General features: G+C 50.7%; 5 protein-coding genes across 5 annotated transcripts; 4 read left to right on the top strand and 1 right to left on the bottom strand.

The window, feature by feature from the left end:
• On the top strand, window positions 1–276 carry POSPLADRAFT_1141691 (hypothetical protein; the record flags this gene model as incomplete). The annotated part of the gene is made up of 1 exon (XM_024485330.1): window positions 1–276. A coding segment is annotated over one exon (276 nt), but the record flags the coding sequence as incomplete, so codon positions are not given.
• Window positions 277–1,074: 798 nt separating this feature from the next.
• POSPLADRAFT_1123125 (hypothetical protein) lies at window positions 1,075–1,413 on the top strand (the record flags this gene model as incomplete). Its single annotated transcript, XM_024483531.1, has 1 exon — window positions 1,075–1,413. A coding segment is annotated over one exon (339 nt), but the record flags the coding sequence as incomplete, so codon positions are not given.
• Window positions 1,414–6,875: 5,462 nt separating this feature from the next.
• POSPLADRAFT_1046102 (hypothetical protein) lies at window positions 6,876–8,909 on the top strand (the record flags this gene model as incomplete). The annotated part of the gene is made up of 12 exons (XM_024478946.1): window positions 6,876–6,937; window positions 7,003–7,095; window positions 7,149–7,251; window positions 7,365–7,443; window positions 7,606–7,640; window positions 7,675–7,715; window positions 7,769–7,852; window positions 7,931–7,954; window positions 8,167–8,226; window positions 8,279–8,306; window positions 8,558–8,667; window positions 8,696–8,909. The coding sequence occupies 12 exons, from the start codon at window positions 6,876–6,878 to the stop codon at window positions 8,907–8,909; spliced, it is 933 nt and encodes a 310-aa protein (XP_024339476.1).
• A 1,649-nt stretch (window positions 8,910–10,558) lies between these two features.
• POSPLADRAFT_1074197 (hypothetical protein) lies at window positions 10,559–11,925 on the top strand (the record flags this gene model as incomplete). Its single annotated transcript, XM_024482676.1, has 5 exons — window positions 10,559–10,948; window positions 11,003–11,096; window positions 11,147–11,463; window positions 11,532–11,792; window positions 11,868–11,925. 4 exons carry the CDS (start codon window positions 10,559–10,561, stop codon window positions 11,784–11,786), a joined length of 1,056 nt encoding a protein of 351 aa, XP_024339475.1. The 3' UTR covers window positions 11,787–11,792; window positions 11,868–11,925.
• A 2,092-nt stretch (window positions 11,926–14,017) lies between these two features.
• Window positions 14,018–16,404, bottom strand: POSPLADRAFT_1046100 (hypothetical protein; the record flags this gene model as incomplete). Its single annotated transcript, XM_024478945.1, has 18 exons — window positions 14,018–14,075; window positions 14,129–14,232; window positions 14,288–14,364; window positions 14,418–14,442; window positions 14,497–14,578; window positions 14,646–14,779; window positions 14,831–14,889; window positions 14,942–15,017; window positions 15,075–15,258; window positions 15,314–15,363; window positions 15,419–15,494; window positions 15,551–15,619; window positions 15,675–15,692; window positions 15,748–15,848; window positions 15,907–15,951; window positions 16,006–16,153; window positions 16,206–16,267; window positions 16,318–16,404. The coding sequence occupies 18 exons, from the start codon at window positions 16,402–16,404 to the stop codon at window positions 14,018–14,020; spliced, it is 1,455 nt and encodes a 484-aa protein (XP_024339474.1).
• Window positions 16,405–16,470: the final 66 nt, after the last annotated feature.

The raw sequence follows: 16,470 nt of genomic DNA, 5'->3' as shown, positions 1-16,470 counted from the left end.
ATGGCCTCCACGCATGCTGCCATTGCCACAGAGCACCTTTCCATGATGGACCTCCACCGCCGTCTCGGTCACATCGCGCCCCGTGCTGTGTGCGACCTTGTTGCCAAGGGGTTTGTGACTGGTGTGAAGTTAGTACACTCCGACGAGCCGGAGGTGTGTGAAGCATGCATTCACGCTAAGTCCACGCGCAAGCCCGTGCCAAAGGAGCGTCAGGGAGAGCGTGCTGCAGAGTTTGGCGAGGAGGTTCACTCGGACATTTGGGGCCCTGCACGGATCGCTACACTGGGAGGACGGTGGTATTATATTAGCTTTACTGATGATGCGACTCATTTCTCAACGCTTTACCTGCTGCGTCTGAAGAGCAAGGCTTTTGCAGCCTTTCAGAACTTCAAGGTATGGTTGGAGGTCCATTGCGCCACCTGTATCAAGGTCCTAAACACTGATCGTGGGGGAGAGTACCTCAGCGACGACTTTCGTGCTCACCTCGCATCTCACGGCATTGATGCGAAGCTGTCGGTTAATGATACCAGTGCCAAAGCTGGTGTGTCCGAACGCCTGAACCGGATGCTGATGGAGAAGACCCATGCCATGCTGATTGCGTCCGGGTTACCTCGTTCCCTCTGGGGTGAGGCTGTGATGCACGCCATCTGGTTGAAGAACCGAACCTCGACAAAGGCCCTCGGTGGACGCACACCCTACGAAGCTGTTGTGGGCAAGCCTCCGAACCTTCACATGCTGCCGGAATGGGGGCATCAGGTCTGGGTCCATAGCACTGACTCTGGGAAGGTCGGTGTGCAGGCCAAGTCCACACGCTGGGTCGGTTTTGATCACCAGAGCAATGGCCATCGCGTTTATTGGCCCAATCGCCATACAGTCACTGTTGAGCGGAATGTCGCATTCGGCGACCCTGACCTCCCTGCTGTCCTTGCCGACGATGGTCTCGATCTTGAGGGGGAGGATGATGCGCCCAGTGATGACAAGCTCGAGCCTGAGCTGTCTCCTCCTGCACCCCCTGTTGAGCCTGTTGAGCCGTCAGACAGCATACTGCAGCCCACACCTATTGCCGACTTACCACCTGTGCCTGCACCCTTAAATACTGAGCCGCTGGCTTGTCCGATGCACGTGCATCAGCCGTCGCAGCGAATCCGTGACATTCTCGCTGGTAAGGGGTCTGCAAGCAGCAGAGCTTCACCCACGAACATACTGAAAGGCGTCCAGTTGCCCGCGGAGTTGGTACCAAAGGAGGCTGATGCGGATGCGAGTGGTGTGCTTGATGAAGAGATTGGTGGGGTTGCAATGGCAGCGCAAATGGCAGACATCGAGGGACTCGATCCGCGCTCACTTGAGGAGGCAAAACAGCGACCGGAGTGGCCGCGCTGGCAGGAAGCGATGCAGGAGGAGTTGAATGCTCTTGAGGCGCATGGTACGTGGTGTTTAGAACGTCCCCCGCCTGACGCGAACATCATCAGCTGCCATTGGGTTTTCCACACCAAAAAGGACGCCAGCGGGAATGTTTACCGTTATTGCGCGCAACTGGTTGCCCGCGGTTTCTCTCAGGTACCCGGGGTGGATTTCTTCGATACATACGCTCCTGTTGCGAAGACTGCGTCCATTCGGACAGCTCTCACATTCGCCGCATGCCATGATTTTGAGGTCCATCAGGTGGACATCAAGAGCATATACCTGCATGGAGAGTTCGAAGAGAAAGAGGTCATTTACATGGCTCTTCCATCAGGTGTGCACCTTACGAATGACCACTCTCTCGTATTGCACCTGCTTCACCTGTTGTATGGTCTCCGGCAGAGTGCGTGACACTGGCACAAGAAGCTCCTGCGCGTTTTGCAGGAACATTTGCATGTGTTCCAGTGCGATGTTGACCAGGCCGTCTTCTTCCGAGTTGATGGTGCTGAGCTGATCGTTATTGTGGTGCATGTCGATGACCTGACGATCGTAACGTCCAGTACCACCCTGATCGACGAAGTGAAGTCCAAGCTTCGTGAGGTGTTTGAGATCACCGACGAAGGTGAGATCCACTGGATCCTTGGTTTCGTCGTCGAGCGCGATCGAACGCACCACACGCTTTCACTGTCGCAGGTGTTGTATATCGACTCCATCATCCGCCGATTCCATCTTGAGGATGCGAAGCCCGTAACGACCCCAATGGAACCCCATGTCCAGCTGACCGCCGCGCAGTCACCTCAGACCACTGCCGAGGCCGCCGCCATGTGCGATGTGCCATATCACGAAGCTGTTGGATCGCTCATGTATGCGTCGCTCAGAACGTGCCCCGACATCACATATGCCATCTCTATTCTCTCGCGTTTCTCGGAGAACCCTGGTCAAGCCCACTGGGAGGCCATTAAGTGTGTCTTTCAGTACCTCTCTGGTATGAAGACCTTGAAGCTCACCTACGGTGCGAAGACGTTGGACCTCATCGGGTATTCTGATGCTGATGGGTCCATGCACGAGGATTGCAAGGCAATTTCAGGCTATGCCTTCCTCATTGACAGAGCGGCCGTTTCTTGGAGCTCGAAGTGTCAGGAGCTCATCTCGTTGTCGACGATGGAGTCCGAGTACGTGGCCATTACTCACGCTGCGAAAGAGGTGCTTTGGCTCTGTTCCCTTATTGGCCAAAGTTTCACACCATATGCTGACGCCGTTCCCCTGATGTCCGACAACCAATCTGCTATTGCGCTCGCCTGCGACAATCAATACCACGCACGTACTAAACACATCAACATTCGTTTTCATTTTATTCGCTGGATCATTGAAGAAAAGAAGCTTTGCCTTATATTTTGCCCTACCAATGACATGATTGCCGACGTGCTGACAAAAACGCTCCCCAGTCCAAAGGTCAAGCATTTCGCCGCAGCTCTAGGACTCCTGCAGGATTGAGGGGGAGTGTTGGAACTGCAATCTGGCATCATCTAGAATACCCATATGTTTTCTGTTTGTTTGTTTCTGATCTGCACGCCACGCCACATTTGGCTTGGCGCGCATGCTGCCTTTCATGTAACAGAACACCTGCATTCCTGTTCCTCTGCCGCCGTCCCCTACAATATGTGCCGGTACCTTATGCCTTAGCTACTTATACGATATGTTCGTGACCTGCACCCTCAGTCTTGCACACATCCGCTCGCGCACCGTACTGAGGGTGAGTACTTACATACCTTTATGATATTTGCCCTGTAGCTCATTGATACGGTTAGTTTATGTCCGTACACTACAGGTATGCATAGTCTTGCACGCACCCGCTCGCGCGCCGTACTGAGGTTTACATCCATACACTACAGGTGTAGGACAACATTCATGTGCTCACTCTTACATGTATCACCCATCTCATATACAAAACACACCAAAGGTATGTCCACTTATGCAGAAGATGGCTGTTATAGGGACCCTTGGCTCTGTAGTATCAAAGTGTACATTTTGCATTGGGATGAGAGTGAACTAAAACCTACCTGGATATCGAGATCAGCACTTAGATTAGGTATGTCCATAAAAGTCTGGTAGCACCTGATTTCCTCTTCCTCAGCATCATATTATCATTGTCACGCCGTATACTTTGGTACTCACTATGGATTGGGTTCCAAAAACATTGCGACTGAGGTCTGGGGCTCATGAAACATTACACACAGCGACCACCACTGGGTCTGCAGTTACGGCAAGTTCCGCCCGATGCCTCATGCCGTGCGGTCTGTGTAGTTGAAAACATTTTGACAAAGTGGTCGAGATTTTATGAATCACATGTCAGTTTCAATGTACAATTAGCGAGCAAGTCTTCAATCAGACAAAATGGGAGAGTGAAAGCTAAGCCAGAGCCCAAACATTGTGGTCCTGGTCAGATCAGGCCGAAAGCAATGAGACGATGTGCATACTGAAATTTGCCGGCATCAACGAGAGATTTCAATGAAGACCCATGTCAGAAGCACGGATCTCATACACTGGAGTATCACCGAACAGGGAAGTACCGGGATCCAATCTGTTGTGCCCTCATGATGTGGTGGAGGACCACGTAACACGGTCAGGACCTGAATCCTTAGACAGGCGATGATGAAGTATGATACGGACTCACCATGCCGCATATTGTATACATAAAAGCTGCTGCCATGAGCTAGGTACCGGAGACGGTCCACTTCAAGTACCACATCTTTGGACATTTGAGTATCCCCAGCGCCTGCATCTATTAGCATCTCCGAAGTTCGGTTTAGCTCAGTTTGGGGGCCTTTTGCCCTGAACCCTGAACCAAACCTAATACCTCTAGCCTGAACCAGACTGAACCTTGGACCGAACCTGCTGAACCCGTTCAGCGGGTTCGGTTCAAGGTTCGGAGCAGGTTCAAACCTCGTGGACCTTCAGATTTTGATTGGTCATACAAAAGATGTTAAGTTGCAAGTTTCAGGGTCAGTTATAACTACAGCACACAAAAAGAGTAAAAGGATAACTTAGTGCTTGAAATGGATATGCAAGGTGCAATGATGTGCAGGTTGTCGCATTCACCAATGACAGCTTATGTAAGGCTGCCTATTTGGGCAGCGAATGGCATCCCCTGATGGATGGCGGGGCATGCACATCACGGTGCCACCACGCGCACTTGCCTTGTGGAAAGACATTGATCATCGATATCATCGATTAGACTTACATAAACTAGTATTTAAAAATTAATTGGGTACCTTTTTTGCGAGAACTGAGGCCTGATTCCGGTTCGCGGTTCGGACCGGTCCAAACCCAGTTCAGGCAATGCCTTAATGGCTCTGAACCTTGAACCGAAATCTACGGACCGAGCTTAACCGAACCTGAACCGAAGGTTCGGTTCAAGGTTCAAAGGGTTCGAACCTGTTCCTGGACCGAACTTCGGAGACGCTAGCATCTATAGGATCCCACTTTCTATGGACAACTGAACCCAGCCAAGTCGGTTTCCAGCGTGCCAGGCTCTACGGAGGCGACCATACCGTCAGTCGTGAGATTGAGCACTGCTCTGACTAGAGATGTCCCGTCAACTGCCCGAGCACGGTCCAAATAATGCAATGCATTTCCTTGTGGGGGAGTACTCGAAGGATGTGAGAGGATAAACTTAATTAATGAGGGTCGCTGGCAGATAATTGAACAGACGTATTCTCACACCAAGGGATCATAACCTTTCGAAACGACCTGTGCTACATGTCATAACCTTCGCTTTGTGAGGACATCTCTCCACAAGATTCATCGTCGCGCAAATCCTCACTTTAATTGCAGGGTAAAATTGAGCTCGAGTGAAGCAAAGTCATACGAGTGCGTCCTGAAGTCGGAGCACACCTGTTCATCGATGAGATCCAGATTCCAACGCGCCATCGCATCATCACTGTCGATACCGGTGGTACTCAAATTAATCACCTTCATGCCCTGAGAGCACCACGAGATGGCCAGCGGGAGATGGAGATCGGGTGTCAAACGCGTCAGTGCTGTGATATCTTGCCGTGCATTTCCAATCCATTCCGGAAACGCAGATAAGGCAGCTAAGGCAGCTAAGGTTATAAAACAATTGACGGCGGTGGTCTGTGCTGTCAAACCATCTGCAGGCGAGTCATTCACCAAGGCGATAAAACACTCACAAAAGCACTTGCCGCGTCATATGCGTGCGACTGCGTTACGCGCCAGGGCCACTGCCATCAGTGCAGTCAATAGTACTATCAGATTGTGATCGCAACGCTGCACAGATAGGTAAACAACAACAGACCCGTCCGGACTAATAGATGGCATAACGTGGCTTGCGCCTAATAATTGTGAAATAAGCGATCAATGGTAGCATATGCTTGCGTAGCACCCTTACGTTTCTCTACCATTCTACTCGCTGGCAGTGTCCGAGTATTACTAGTCCTTTCGCCTGGTGTACGACTGCAAAGCTAGAGATATATTACCAGCGATTAGCTCTATAAGCACGAGTTTTCCATGATATTGTTGCCGTCAGGGACCAAGCAAGGTCATTGTAGCTCATGCGTGGGATATTTGCATTGTGTATGCGTGGCTGGTTGTCTCTCTCAACAACAGGCATGGCGCTATGGCCAGGTAATGTCAACGCTTGCAACGTTGCTTGTCCTGGCGGCACGTCATTATCTATTTATGATGCACGAAGCTTGTAAGGTTGAGATCTCTAATACGTGGGAGCCGAAACGCAAGTTCACTTACAAAATTGTTAGTAATGCCTTCCAACGTGCCCGTGAGTCTTGATATAAGTACATGATAGTGCACAGGGGCAAGCATGGAATAACTAACGATTGCCTTCCGAATATATCAGCTGAATGAGTTCTCACGCGGGTATGCCTCCTGTCAACTATTTTCGTGCTCCTACTTCGCTGGCGTGCTGCGCATCATGGCATGTTCTATTAGCGTGATGACACTGGTGTGAGAGACATATTGAGATCAAGTGCACATCTTGCTGCATCTGTTGTGGCGAGGTCCGATCAATATCAAGACAAGATGTGCGCTTCCTCGATGAGGCGTGATGACCGTGGGACTTTCGAGAGCCTCGATGAGGCAACACATTCGTTTACAACACTTGAACGTTACACTCATACCATGTCTATCCCGAGGGAGCGGATATTTTACTCAGCATCAAACCCTGAATTGGCATGCATCATATTTCTCGGCATCCGAGCCAAGAGTGTGAGCTTCATTGGTGCGTCTCGTGCGGCAAGATGACCGCTCGACAGAACGCTGACTTCGTCTTCAGGGACTCTTCACATCTCACATCTTTTGGAGATTGGCGCTTGGGACCTCCCTTGATGATGTATCGCTTGTATAGGGTAATACAATTTAAATAGTGTCCTGTTCACCCACTTATAAATGACAGCATAGGGGCCCCAGTGCTTCCCTGGTTTCCCAAGCTTGCCCTCGCTATGACTAGCGCCGTCGAGAGCCTTGCAGGAACATTACTAGGATTGTTCTGCTTTGCATTGTTGTGAGTGGTTCTGGCTCTGGTTCTGGTGCTGCTATGGTAGAATTATTGAACGCTCCTACCATCAGGCTCTATGGCAGTGCGACTTCCCAAATGTACAACTACTGGTTGAATTATATCAACGATACGAAGCTACACCGTCGAACAGTTGCCGTTGTATGGTAGGTGGTATTCAACATACCTTCCGACAGCAGTCCGGGAACCATATGTGTAGGCTTGTGGATACTATCCATACGGTGTTCTGTCTCATCGTAATATATCGCTATATCATCATCGACTTTGGCCAGCTCGAACTTCTTCAATATATTGTGTGGTACGTCGTCTGAACTTTATCTCATGTGGATAGTTGATCCTGAATGTAATCAATCAGGCCGATAACTGTACGCTGTTCAACGCAGTCTCTGAACGCGCTAAATGACCTGCCTAATAGGTTACGGTGGGCACAGAAGTCTGTGCAGCTCGATTTGTGTGGAATGCACATGCGGACATTAACATTGAATTTAAACAAGGTATCGCTGTCTGCTATTGTGCAAAGGCAAGTCCTTCATTTGCCCGCGCCACTACAACACTGTGCTCATTGTGATTTGGGTAGCTTCTATATTCGGCATGTCTGGATGTGTAGGCCCATGCCTAGCTTTCGGGTCGTATCTAGCCTGACGGTTCGATCTCAGCCAGTAGGAAGAATAAGGGGCTATGCGGTTGCATCGTGAGTTGATGATATACTTCAGTCGATCATGTAGCTGAGCAGAGGCTCAGGGAGCATTGCTTTTTGCGCGGATAAGTATGTTACATTGTACTACAAACCATGCCATGGGATCTGACCACTCATTACAGCGTTTGGTTTCGGTATAGATCTTACTTCACATATGACAACTCGTTACTGATGTCTTATGCACTGGCAGCAACTGTCGGTCTCATGTAAGTCACTTCACTCCGTATAGTATCCCTGTTATCTCATGAACATCATTTAGCTTCGAGCGAACCACCTACGCACAGTTCAACACGGAGGAAGGATCTTTTGTAAGCATACAAGACTAGACAGGTCAGGTCACGCGTTAATGATTGTTACTGGCGAAGGCAACCTTGACTTGTAGCCTTTGCCTCGGGGCTGCCGTGGATCTCCTTGTCGCTGTGTCTTTGATCTTTTACAGGCTGAAGACTCCTAGACGGGCTAGCGAGTTACGATATCTATACCTCACACGCGCACTGTTACTTGCTAACATGTTTCGTAGGTCGATGCACGTCGTCGAACTCATTCAGTCCTATGTAATCAACACTGGTGCTCTAACTATGTAAGCATTGAGTCTAGACTGTCCAATATACTTCTCTGACACTCTGATATAGGCTCGTCTCTCTGTCTATCATGTTCACTGTGAGCTGGGACGGATCTTGGGTTCCCTGGTTACTCACCCTCTGTTAGTTCGCCTTTTTAAAGGACAACCTGGCGTTTGCAGGCCTAATACAAATACAAGCAAAATGTGCGTGCACCAGAAATACGACGAATGGTGCAAATCCACTTACTGACCGCATTCGGATCGTACGGTGAAGTGTATGCGAACTCATTTATTGCAACGTACGTACATTGTGGCTTTGCCTTGTCTAGTTCCTGTTACCTGATCACAGAGGAATGCAGAATGTCCGAACGCGCGGAAATTCATGCTGAAGCAAGCGAGATCATATCGACGGAGCGCGCGGGACGGGCTCCAGCCTTGCATCCCCGTAAACGTCCCTTAGTGAGACACGTTCATTCTTCCTTTTCAGTGCCCTTCTCACAGACCACCAGCCAGGCATAAAAGTCACCGACGAGGACCTGTTCGCAAGCGGCATTCCAACCACTGGCTCAGCTGGAACATCGATCGCTCATGACAACGAGACGAATGCGGAGCCTATCGAGAAGACCACGAGGTTTCTTTCTATGGAGAACGACAAAAAAGTGGATGTGGAGCTTGGCAAGGAGACGCAGGTATTTCTGTAAAGGACTTGTCTGCCTTTGTACCTGTAAGGCGTGATGTATATATCAATGCGCAATTGTGACGTCTCTAGCATTCTGGTTCCCGCCATGCGATATCTGGTCCCGCAGAGCATTGCCACGCGGTTACAAGCATGCAGGAGGATCTCACACCCTCAATATGGGCGATCTGTATGTCAACGATCATACGTGAAACGCACAGATGCACAAGTGGAATCCAGGGCACAATTGCGTGGATCGATGGACCAAAGTAACGAACATTCAAAAAAGAAGACCTATATCTACATGACCATCAACCTCAAGCTGGAAAATAACAGTGTTATCTGCATGTCTGACCATCATGCGATGTGTCTTCGGAAGTATAAGAAAAGACGTTCGTGGCTGGCGTTTGGTCGCGACCTGTGACGCGGCGTGGTAAGCACGAGTCTCTGTTAAACCACGCACTTAGACGACTTATTTAGCACAAGTGCATACACGTACACTGAAAGCAACTGAGCTTACATATCAATGAGGTGCATGCGCTCAGTGTTACAGACTATCAATCTATCACAGTCGCGGGATAGGCACCCATGCACAACTTGCGACAATGAACGCTAAAGTGTACACAAACTTCCCCATGGTGAGGCCCTTGGTGAGGGAAGATGCACTTCAATGCTCTTTGTTGCATTGTAAGGTAAGCTGTAATATCACTTGGAGCTATGCATACAGTTTCTGAACATTTGAGCGAGTCAGAATATTTGTGCTTTCCAATTTTGAAAACATGGTTTCCTTTTGTGGTAAGAGAGAGGCCTGATCCGAACCTTGATGAGGTCGGCGACCTTTACCAGCAACTAAAATACCCTCATCTCTGGTTAGCCTCGCCTTCAATCGCTAGATCATGGAACGCAAATACGTGTTTTGTTTAATGCCTTGAGGGGCTTGCACAGCACCACCGACTGAATATTGAGCCACAATTAACCTGCAACTATCGTGATATGGGAATGCTGCTTGGAACCCCCAGCATTGGCCGTCGTCCCCCCACACAGCCGCCGCAATTTGATCCAAACTGCTAAAGAACGCGGTCGATGTTATGCCTACTCGCGGCCGTCCAGGCTGTCCTCTATCTCGCCTAGAGCAACAAGTCAACATCGTCGGGCCTTGGATGCCCTTCTTATATACGCATGCCGTCAGGCCGCACACGCCTCTAGGAGAGCCCAGTATCTGAGCCCGCAGGACCAAGGGCGCAATACACCCGTCCAGACATTGGCCACAAGGATAATTGATGGTACCCACGGACCCTCGGCGTCTCCCAGCGTGCCTCACGCAGAGCGCTCGACGTCCTGTGAATTCTGCCAAGCACCCGAAACTGACCATGACATTGACCGGCCCTCGCTACCTATTCTTGACGTACCTTCCTTGCAACGCTGGCAGTTTTCCATCACGTCGCCCTGACTGGAACAACTTCGTTGTCGTTGCCTGATACAGCAGACGGACAGCGGGCAGTCCGCGATCCTATCAGACGCTGAGGCACTTCCCAAGGTCACTCAATTATAAGTATATCTGCCGCCCGAGGAGCGAGTACGACAATCCCGGTATCAGGTCCCACCGCCACCAACAAGTCCGTCAGTAAGTGGCCGCAGTAGATCCTGTAGCAGCCACTGACGTCTTTCTCAGCGATGTCCAACTCATCGAATCCGTGGGCGCCGGACGAGGACTCCGCGACTGTCTATGCAGAGGAGACATGGCTGCAGGGCAACCTGCTCAGCAATATCGCGTATGGCGTCGAGTTGACGCTATTTGTGATGTGCTTCTGGATACTCGCGCGGCAGACAAAACGCTCCAACTGCAAGCGGCAACTCTTTCTGCTGTCGTTCATTTCGATCATCTTCACCCTCGGTACGGTTTTCATGGGCGCACAGGCCAAGTTCACGCAGCAGGCGTTCATCGAATACCGCAACTTTCCTGGCGGGCCGAGCGCGTACGAGGAGGTCATGTACTCCAATCCGGTGGACGAGATCGCCAATGTGTGCTTCATCGTCGGAAACTGGTTTATGGATGCGTTCCTGGTACGTCATGGCCATGCGTGTAGAGGGTACCCAGCCGGATAATCTGCCTCGCAGGTGTGGAGATTTGTGGTTATTTACAAGGACATCGGCAGGTTTTGGGTGTCCATGCTGACACTACTACCGTGTGCGATGTTGTGCACGTCCATCGGTATGTCCGACCCGCTCAGTTGCTTCTCGTCATCTCACGTCGCCCAACAGCGCTTGGGATCACCTTCCTCGTCCAAACCTCCGCCTCGTCACCCTTCGTGGACGTTAATATGACACTCGCTTACTATGTCATGTCACTCGCGCTCAACATCATCGTCACCATGCTCATCGTGGGCCGCCTGCTCGTGTACCGGCGCCGCATCTCGAAGACGCTCGGCCCGAGCCACGTTACATGTTATGCCAACGTTGCCGCGATCCTCATAGAAAGCGCATCAATGTATTCGGCGTTTGCTATTCTGTTCCTCGTGCCCTTTGGTTTAGGAAACAACCTGGGAAACGTGTTCTTGCAGACGGTCAACCAAGTGCAGGTGAGCGGCGGATTATCTACATGTGGAAGAACCAAGACTCAATGCTCACACACTGCCCTGCATGGCAGACGGTGTCGTCACTTCTTATCATTTTCCGCGTCGCGACCGGGAAGGCATGGGCGGAAGATACGACCACGCAGATAATGACAAATCCGGGGAGCGATACCATCCGTCTCAAGAAATTCACCAGTATACAGTTTGCAACGGGCAATACTTCAACCGCTGCCAATTCGACGCTTACCGCAAAAGATCTTCCTCTTGAGCCTGGATGCGTCTCCATCACCCACGAGACGTTCCGAGACGATGGCGAGTCATCTGTATGATGAGAAGTGCGCACCTAATTTTGGCATCTATCTACTTGTGATCCGTGTTGACGATCGTGGTGTGCCATCTTTGCGTTGCAGCTGACGGACATGTTGTATTGTACTTCGCGCGCCGTGTGTAATGTCTCTTTTCGGCTTAACCCAATGATGTATTCGTATGAAATGCATCTTCACTCCAGCAATATCGCTTCCGATCTTCAAAACAGTGTGAAGTATTCATCACGACTGCCCAGAACGGCCATAATGATAGCGGTGGATCTTCTCAGACTAGAAGCAAGGCATTTCGACGAAGCTCAGGATCTTTGCCAGGGGAACAACCTCGCAAGAAGACGCTCGGGCGGTGCACATCAGGCAGATTGGAGGGCCGCAAGGTGTCATAATAGGGACTGGGGCCTGGGGACGGGTAGGGCATTCCAACGAAACCCACAAGCGCGTAGGTTGCAGACTTCAGTGAGTCGATCAGCGCGCCCCGCCACAGCTACACGTGTTCCTGAATAATTTGACAGTGGCGTTCAATTCTTCCAACCCCTGGGCCCCCAATGAGGACTCTGCACTTATTTATGCCGAGGCAACATGGCTGCAGGGGGAGCTGCTGAGTAACATTGCGTATGGAATCGAGTTGACTCTGTTCACCATGTGCTTCTGGATCCTGGCGCGGGAGACGAATCGCGGAAACTACAAGCGACAGCTCTTCATGCTGACGTTCATATCCCTGATTTTCATTCTGGGAACCGTGTTTATGGGCGGGCAGGCGAAGTTCACGCAAGATGCCTTTATCGAGGACCGTAACTTCCCTGGCGGGCCAAGCGCATTCGAGCAAACGATGTTTAGTATCACGGCCAACGAGATATCTGTGTCAGCATTCGTCGTTGGTAATTGGCTCATGGACGCTCTTTTGGTATGTGTGACATATATCAGACAGCTCGCACTGCTGATTGCTCAACCTTGCGTTTCAGGTGTGGAGATGTACCGTTATCTACAAGGACGTGGGCAGGCTTTGGGTATCTGTGCTGCTTCTTCTCCCCAGCTTGATGCTATGCGCGTCTATTGGTGCGTGGTTTTTATAGGATGTACCTCTCAACCGCTCACATACCTTGTCAGCACTGGGAATAACCCTCCTCGTACAGACGGCTGACTCTTCGCCATTCGCGGATGTCAACATCACCCTTGCCTACTATGTCATGTCACTGTCTCTGAACGTCATAGTGACATTTCTCATCGTGGGCCGGTTGCTCATCCACCGACGTCAGATCGCACAAGCTCTCGGACCGAGTCACGCCAGCAGCTACACAAACATTGCCGCGATCCTTATCGAATCTGCGTCGCTCTATACCGTATTTGCAATCATGTTCCTTGTGCCCTTTGGATTGAGCAGCAGTCTTGCCAATGTATTTCTACAAACCGTGAGCCAGGTACAAGTGAGTCCATGACTTAGGTTGCGCCAGTCCCTTATCTAATTATGCGTTTTAGACGGTATCATCATTGCTCATCATATTTCGCGTCGCGACAGGAAGGGCTTGGGCAGGGGACACGAGCGCGCAGCTGCCAACCATCTCTGTCGGAAGCATTCAAATTGCGAGGTCCACGGATATCCAATTTGTCACAAGTCATACATCCATGACCATGGATTCGACAATGTCCAAACCGGAAAATGAAGGCGGGATCCATCTCAGTCTTGGGACGCATGGTCGCAGTGATCACGAGGTCTTACAGTTCAATTATCCCCCGGCGCATGTGTCACCTATGTCCTACGATCCGCGTTTATGATGTATGGTCATGGCAATTAGATATACCTACACGGAAGTATCATTGATGATTCCCAGGTCTACGTGTCATGTTCCGATACAGGCGGCGCCACAAAGCATGCCGACGCACGTTCCATACAAACACGTCCACATGGGTCAAGGTCTTGTCTATGCTGGGAAAGCGAACAGAGCCCAAGTGACAGCGGTGAGAGGCCGCACGTCGACCTGAAGTTCATTTGCGGTTATACAAGTTGCGATTCTACAAGCTCACATCACCGTGATCCTGCGGGGGGTACGGAATGCGCACTACGGGTGCAATCAAGGGCCGGTGCTTGGCGTGCTAAGTTTAACTGAGGGTGCGGGAAGCCATCGAGAAGTGTACCTCTACATTCTCTATGATGTTCTCGTGATGTTCTAGCCAAGTCGTATCTCAAAGTCTTCTCATCTTCTGCTGACAAACATTCCGCTCCGTGCGGCGACTCTCGATCAGCCCCGGTTCATCGCGGGCACGAATCGCGACTTCCGCCTTAAGGCCGGACCATACCTATGCTACATCAACCAACACGGAAAGCATATGAACTGGTTGCAAAAACGCACCGCCGGAGAATGACCGGTATCGGCATCATGATGATAGCGCAGCAACCCAAAATTGTCGATGCCCATGGTGGGCTGAGCCGTTCATACATCTGAGACGCGAACAGCTATGGGAGTGAAGGTGAGTGCGTGCTCGGAAGAGTGCTCCGTGAAACCTCGCACCGGAAATCCGGCGGCCGCGATACTGCGCACTACGGTATTGGCGGCGAGAGCGGACGCTGCCACAAAGAGATACACATCTGGACAATTCATTATCGCGCAGTCCCCACGTGATACTGTCGTGACGGCTCACCGATAATGTAATTAAAAAGTGCTAGCTGTACAGATGATGTTCAGGGCCGGGCAACTGCACCTTAATTCATGACACTCACAAAGATCCAGATGACTGAAAAGCCCAACAGCGGCCCTGCCATGAGAGGAGCCCAGTACGAGATGGATGGGAAAGACGTCCATCTGCATAGTCGTGTTGGCCAATATGTTGAGCTGGCATTACTATGGCTAGTAAGAACTGGCTACGCACCCGAACCAGAAGAACCCGATGGCTAGGAATGGGGCGCCCCATATCGCTGATTCTAGGCGTACCTCAGGTGGGACGGGACCAGGCTTGTACCTATCCACAGCTGCCTCGTAACGAGGGTGAAATACTAGGAGGTACTGAAGAGAATATTCTCAACGGCAAGTCTTTAAAATGAAGTCGACACTTACTCCTACGACTCCCAGAATAGTTCCTATCACCACTGGAATCCATACCAGTCCGGATGGACCTGTATTACAACCGTGAGCTGATTAATACTGTCGCTGCCATACCGTGCGTACCAGATTTGAAGTGGTGCCCAACAGTGTACACGACGGGAAACGCCTCAAACATCAGGTACATGCAGCCGTACAGGAACTAAAAATAGGGTTAGGCCAGGAGCGTTGCGCACATGGACGTAACAGGCATAATTACACTCATATACACCGTCGTCGCTATTAGCATGGGCTCATGGAATAGGATCTTGAATGGTAGACTGACTGTGTGATTGAAACGTGCACCGATGGATAGTTTTGGTGCCTGTTCGAGGGGAGCAACATATCGGTTGTCTCCCGTTTCGTGGCGCAGATGTTGTGCTTTCATGGCGAGGATAACTGGTCTTCGGGTGTATCAGACTATGACAGTGCAGTACATTACTGAATCGCAAAGCTTACGGGTACGTCTCCGGCAGTGTAAAGACGATGAGCAGGAGACATATGCCGCCCTAGCACGGAAGGTCATTCAACAAATGGCCTGGGTGACAGTCGACGTCAACATACTAGGATGACCATAATCCAGAAGAGCCATCTCCACGATATGCCCGCTTCTGATATGTAGCCGGAAACGATAGTCCCGCTGGAGTCACAGTTGAGTTCAATAACATTTAACACATAAGGTATATTCCGTCTCACCAAGCAGGGCTCATGAACGGCGCAAGGACGAACAGGGACAGAGCAATCCCTCGCGTCTTTGCATCCCAGCTGGTGGTTGCTCATTAGATATCCTGGATTTCGTAAGTGATGGAGGAACATTCACATGTCCGAAATTAAAGCACTGAGCCACGTAGAGATGAATAGTGCGGACACCCAAGAGAATGCGAGACTCGCACCCGCTGTTTGACATGGGCGCTGCGGCGAACATGCCACTAAGAAGGCGGAATACCATGATAGAAGCTACGTTGTGCGATAGCGCGCAGCCGATTTGAAAGCACTGCGAAAGCGTCGTTCATTATCCACCTGTAGTGACTGCGACTGCTTCAGACCCTCACCATGTATACAGGAAACGATACAAGAAAGACAGGCCGCCGTCCGTACTGCAACGGGGATGCGGTGTCAGACTCATCATGTGCGTGAACGACAATACCCACCTGTTCAGATAATGGTCCCCAAAACAGGGGGCCGACACAATATCCGAAGATGAACAGCGATATTGTGAGGGTGGCTAGTTCCTGTGACATGTTGAAGGTCTTCATCAAATTCGACGAGATACCCGACGGTGCTGAAGAGGCAAAAGATCTGGCAATGGTTGCTTTTTATTGACGGGTTTACAACGAACACGGAGACCTACGCATTGAATCCCAAGAACGCCGCGACGAGGGTCATGTACCAGCGTCTCTTCCGAGACCAGTTCTGTAAATTATGTTCAGAACATTCCGCGAGAAGCTGGCAACCTCGCAGACCTTCGGATTGATAGTATCGTCACTATCAAAAGCCACGATAATGATCTCTCGCGGCTCTGCAAGAGACGACGACTTCTCTTCATCCATGTTCTAGTCAGATATGTCTGCTAGTCCTGGCAGGAGTTGAGCAGCGAGGAGACGGTAGTAGGAAGC

Source organism: Postia placenta (genome assembly GCF_002117355.1).
Source record: "Postia placenta MAD-698-R-SB12 unplaced genomic scaffold POSPLAscaffold_6, whole genome shotgun sequence".
Taxonomy (NCBI): Eukaryota; Fungi; Basidiomycota; class Agaricomycetes; order Polyporales; family Adustoporiaceae; genus Rhodonia; species Rhodonia placenta.
This window is presented reverse-complemented; position numbering and strand designations above follow the sequence as displayed.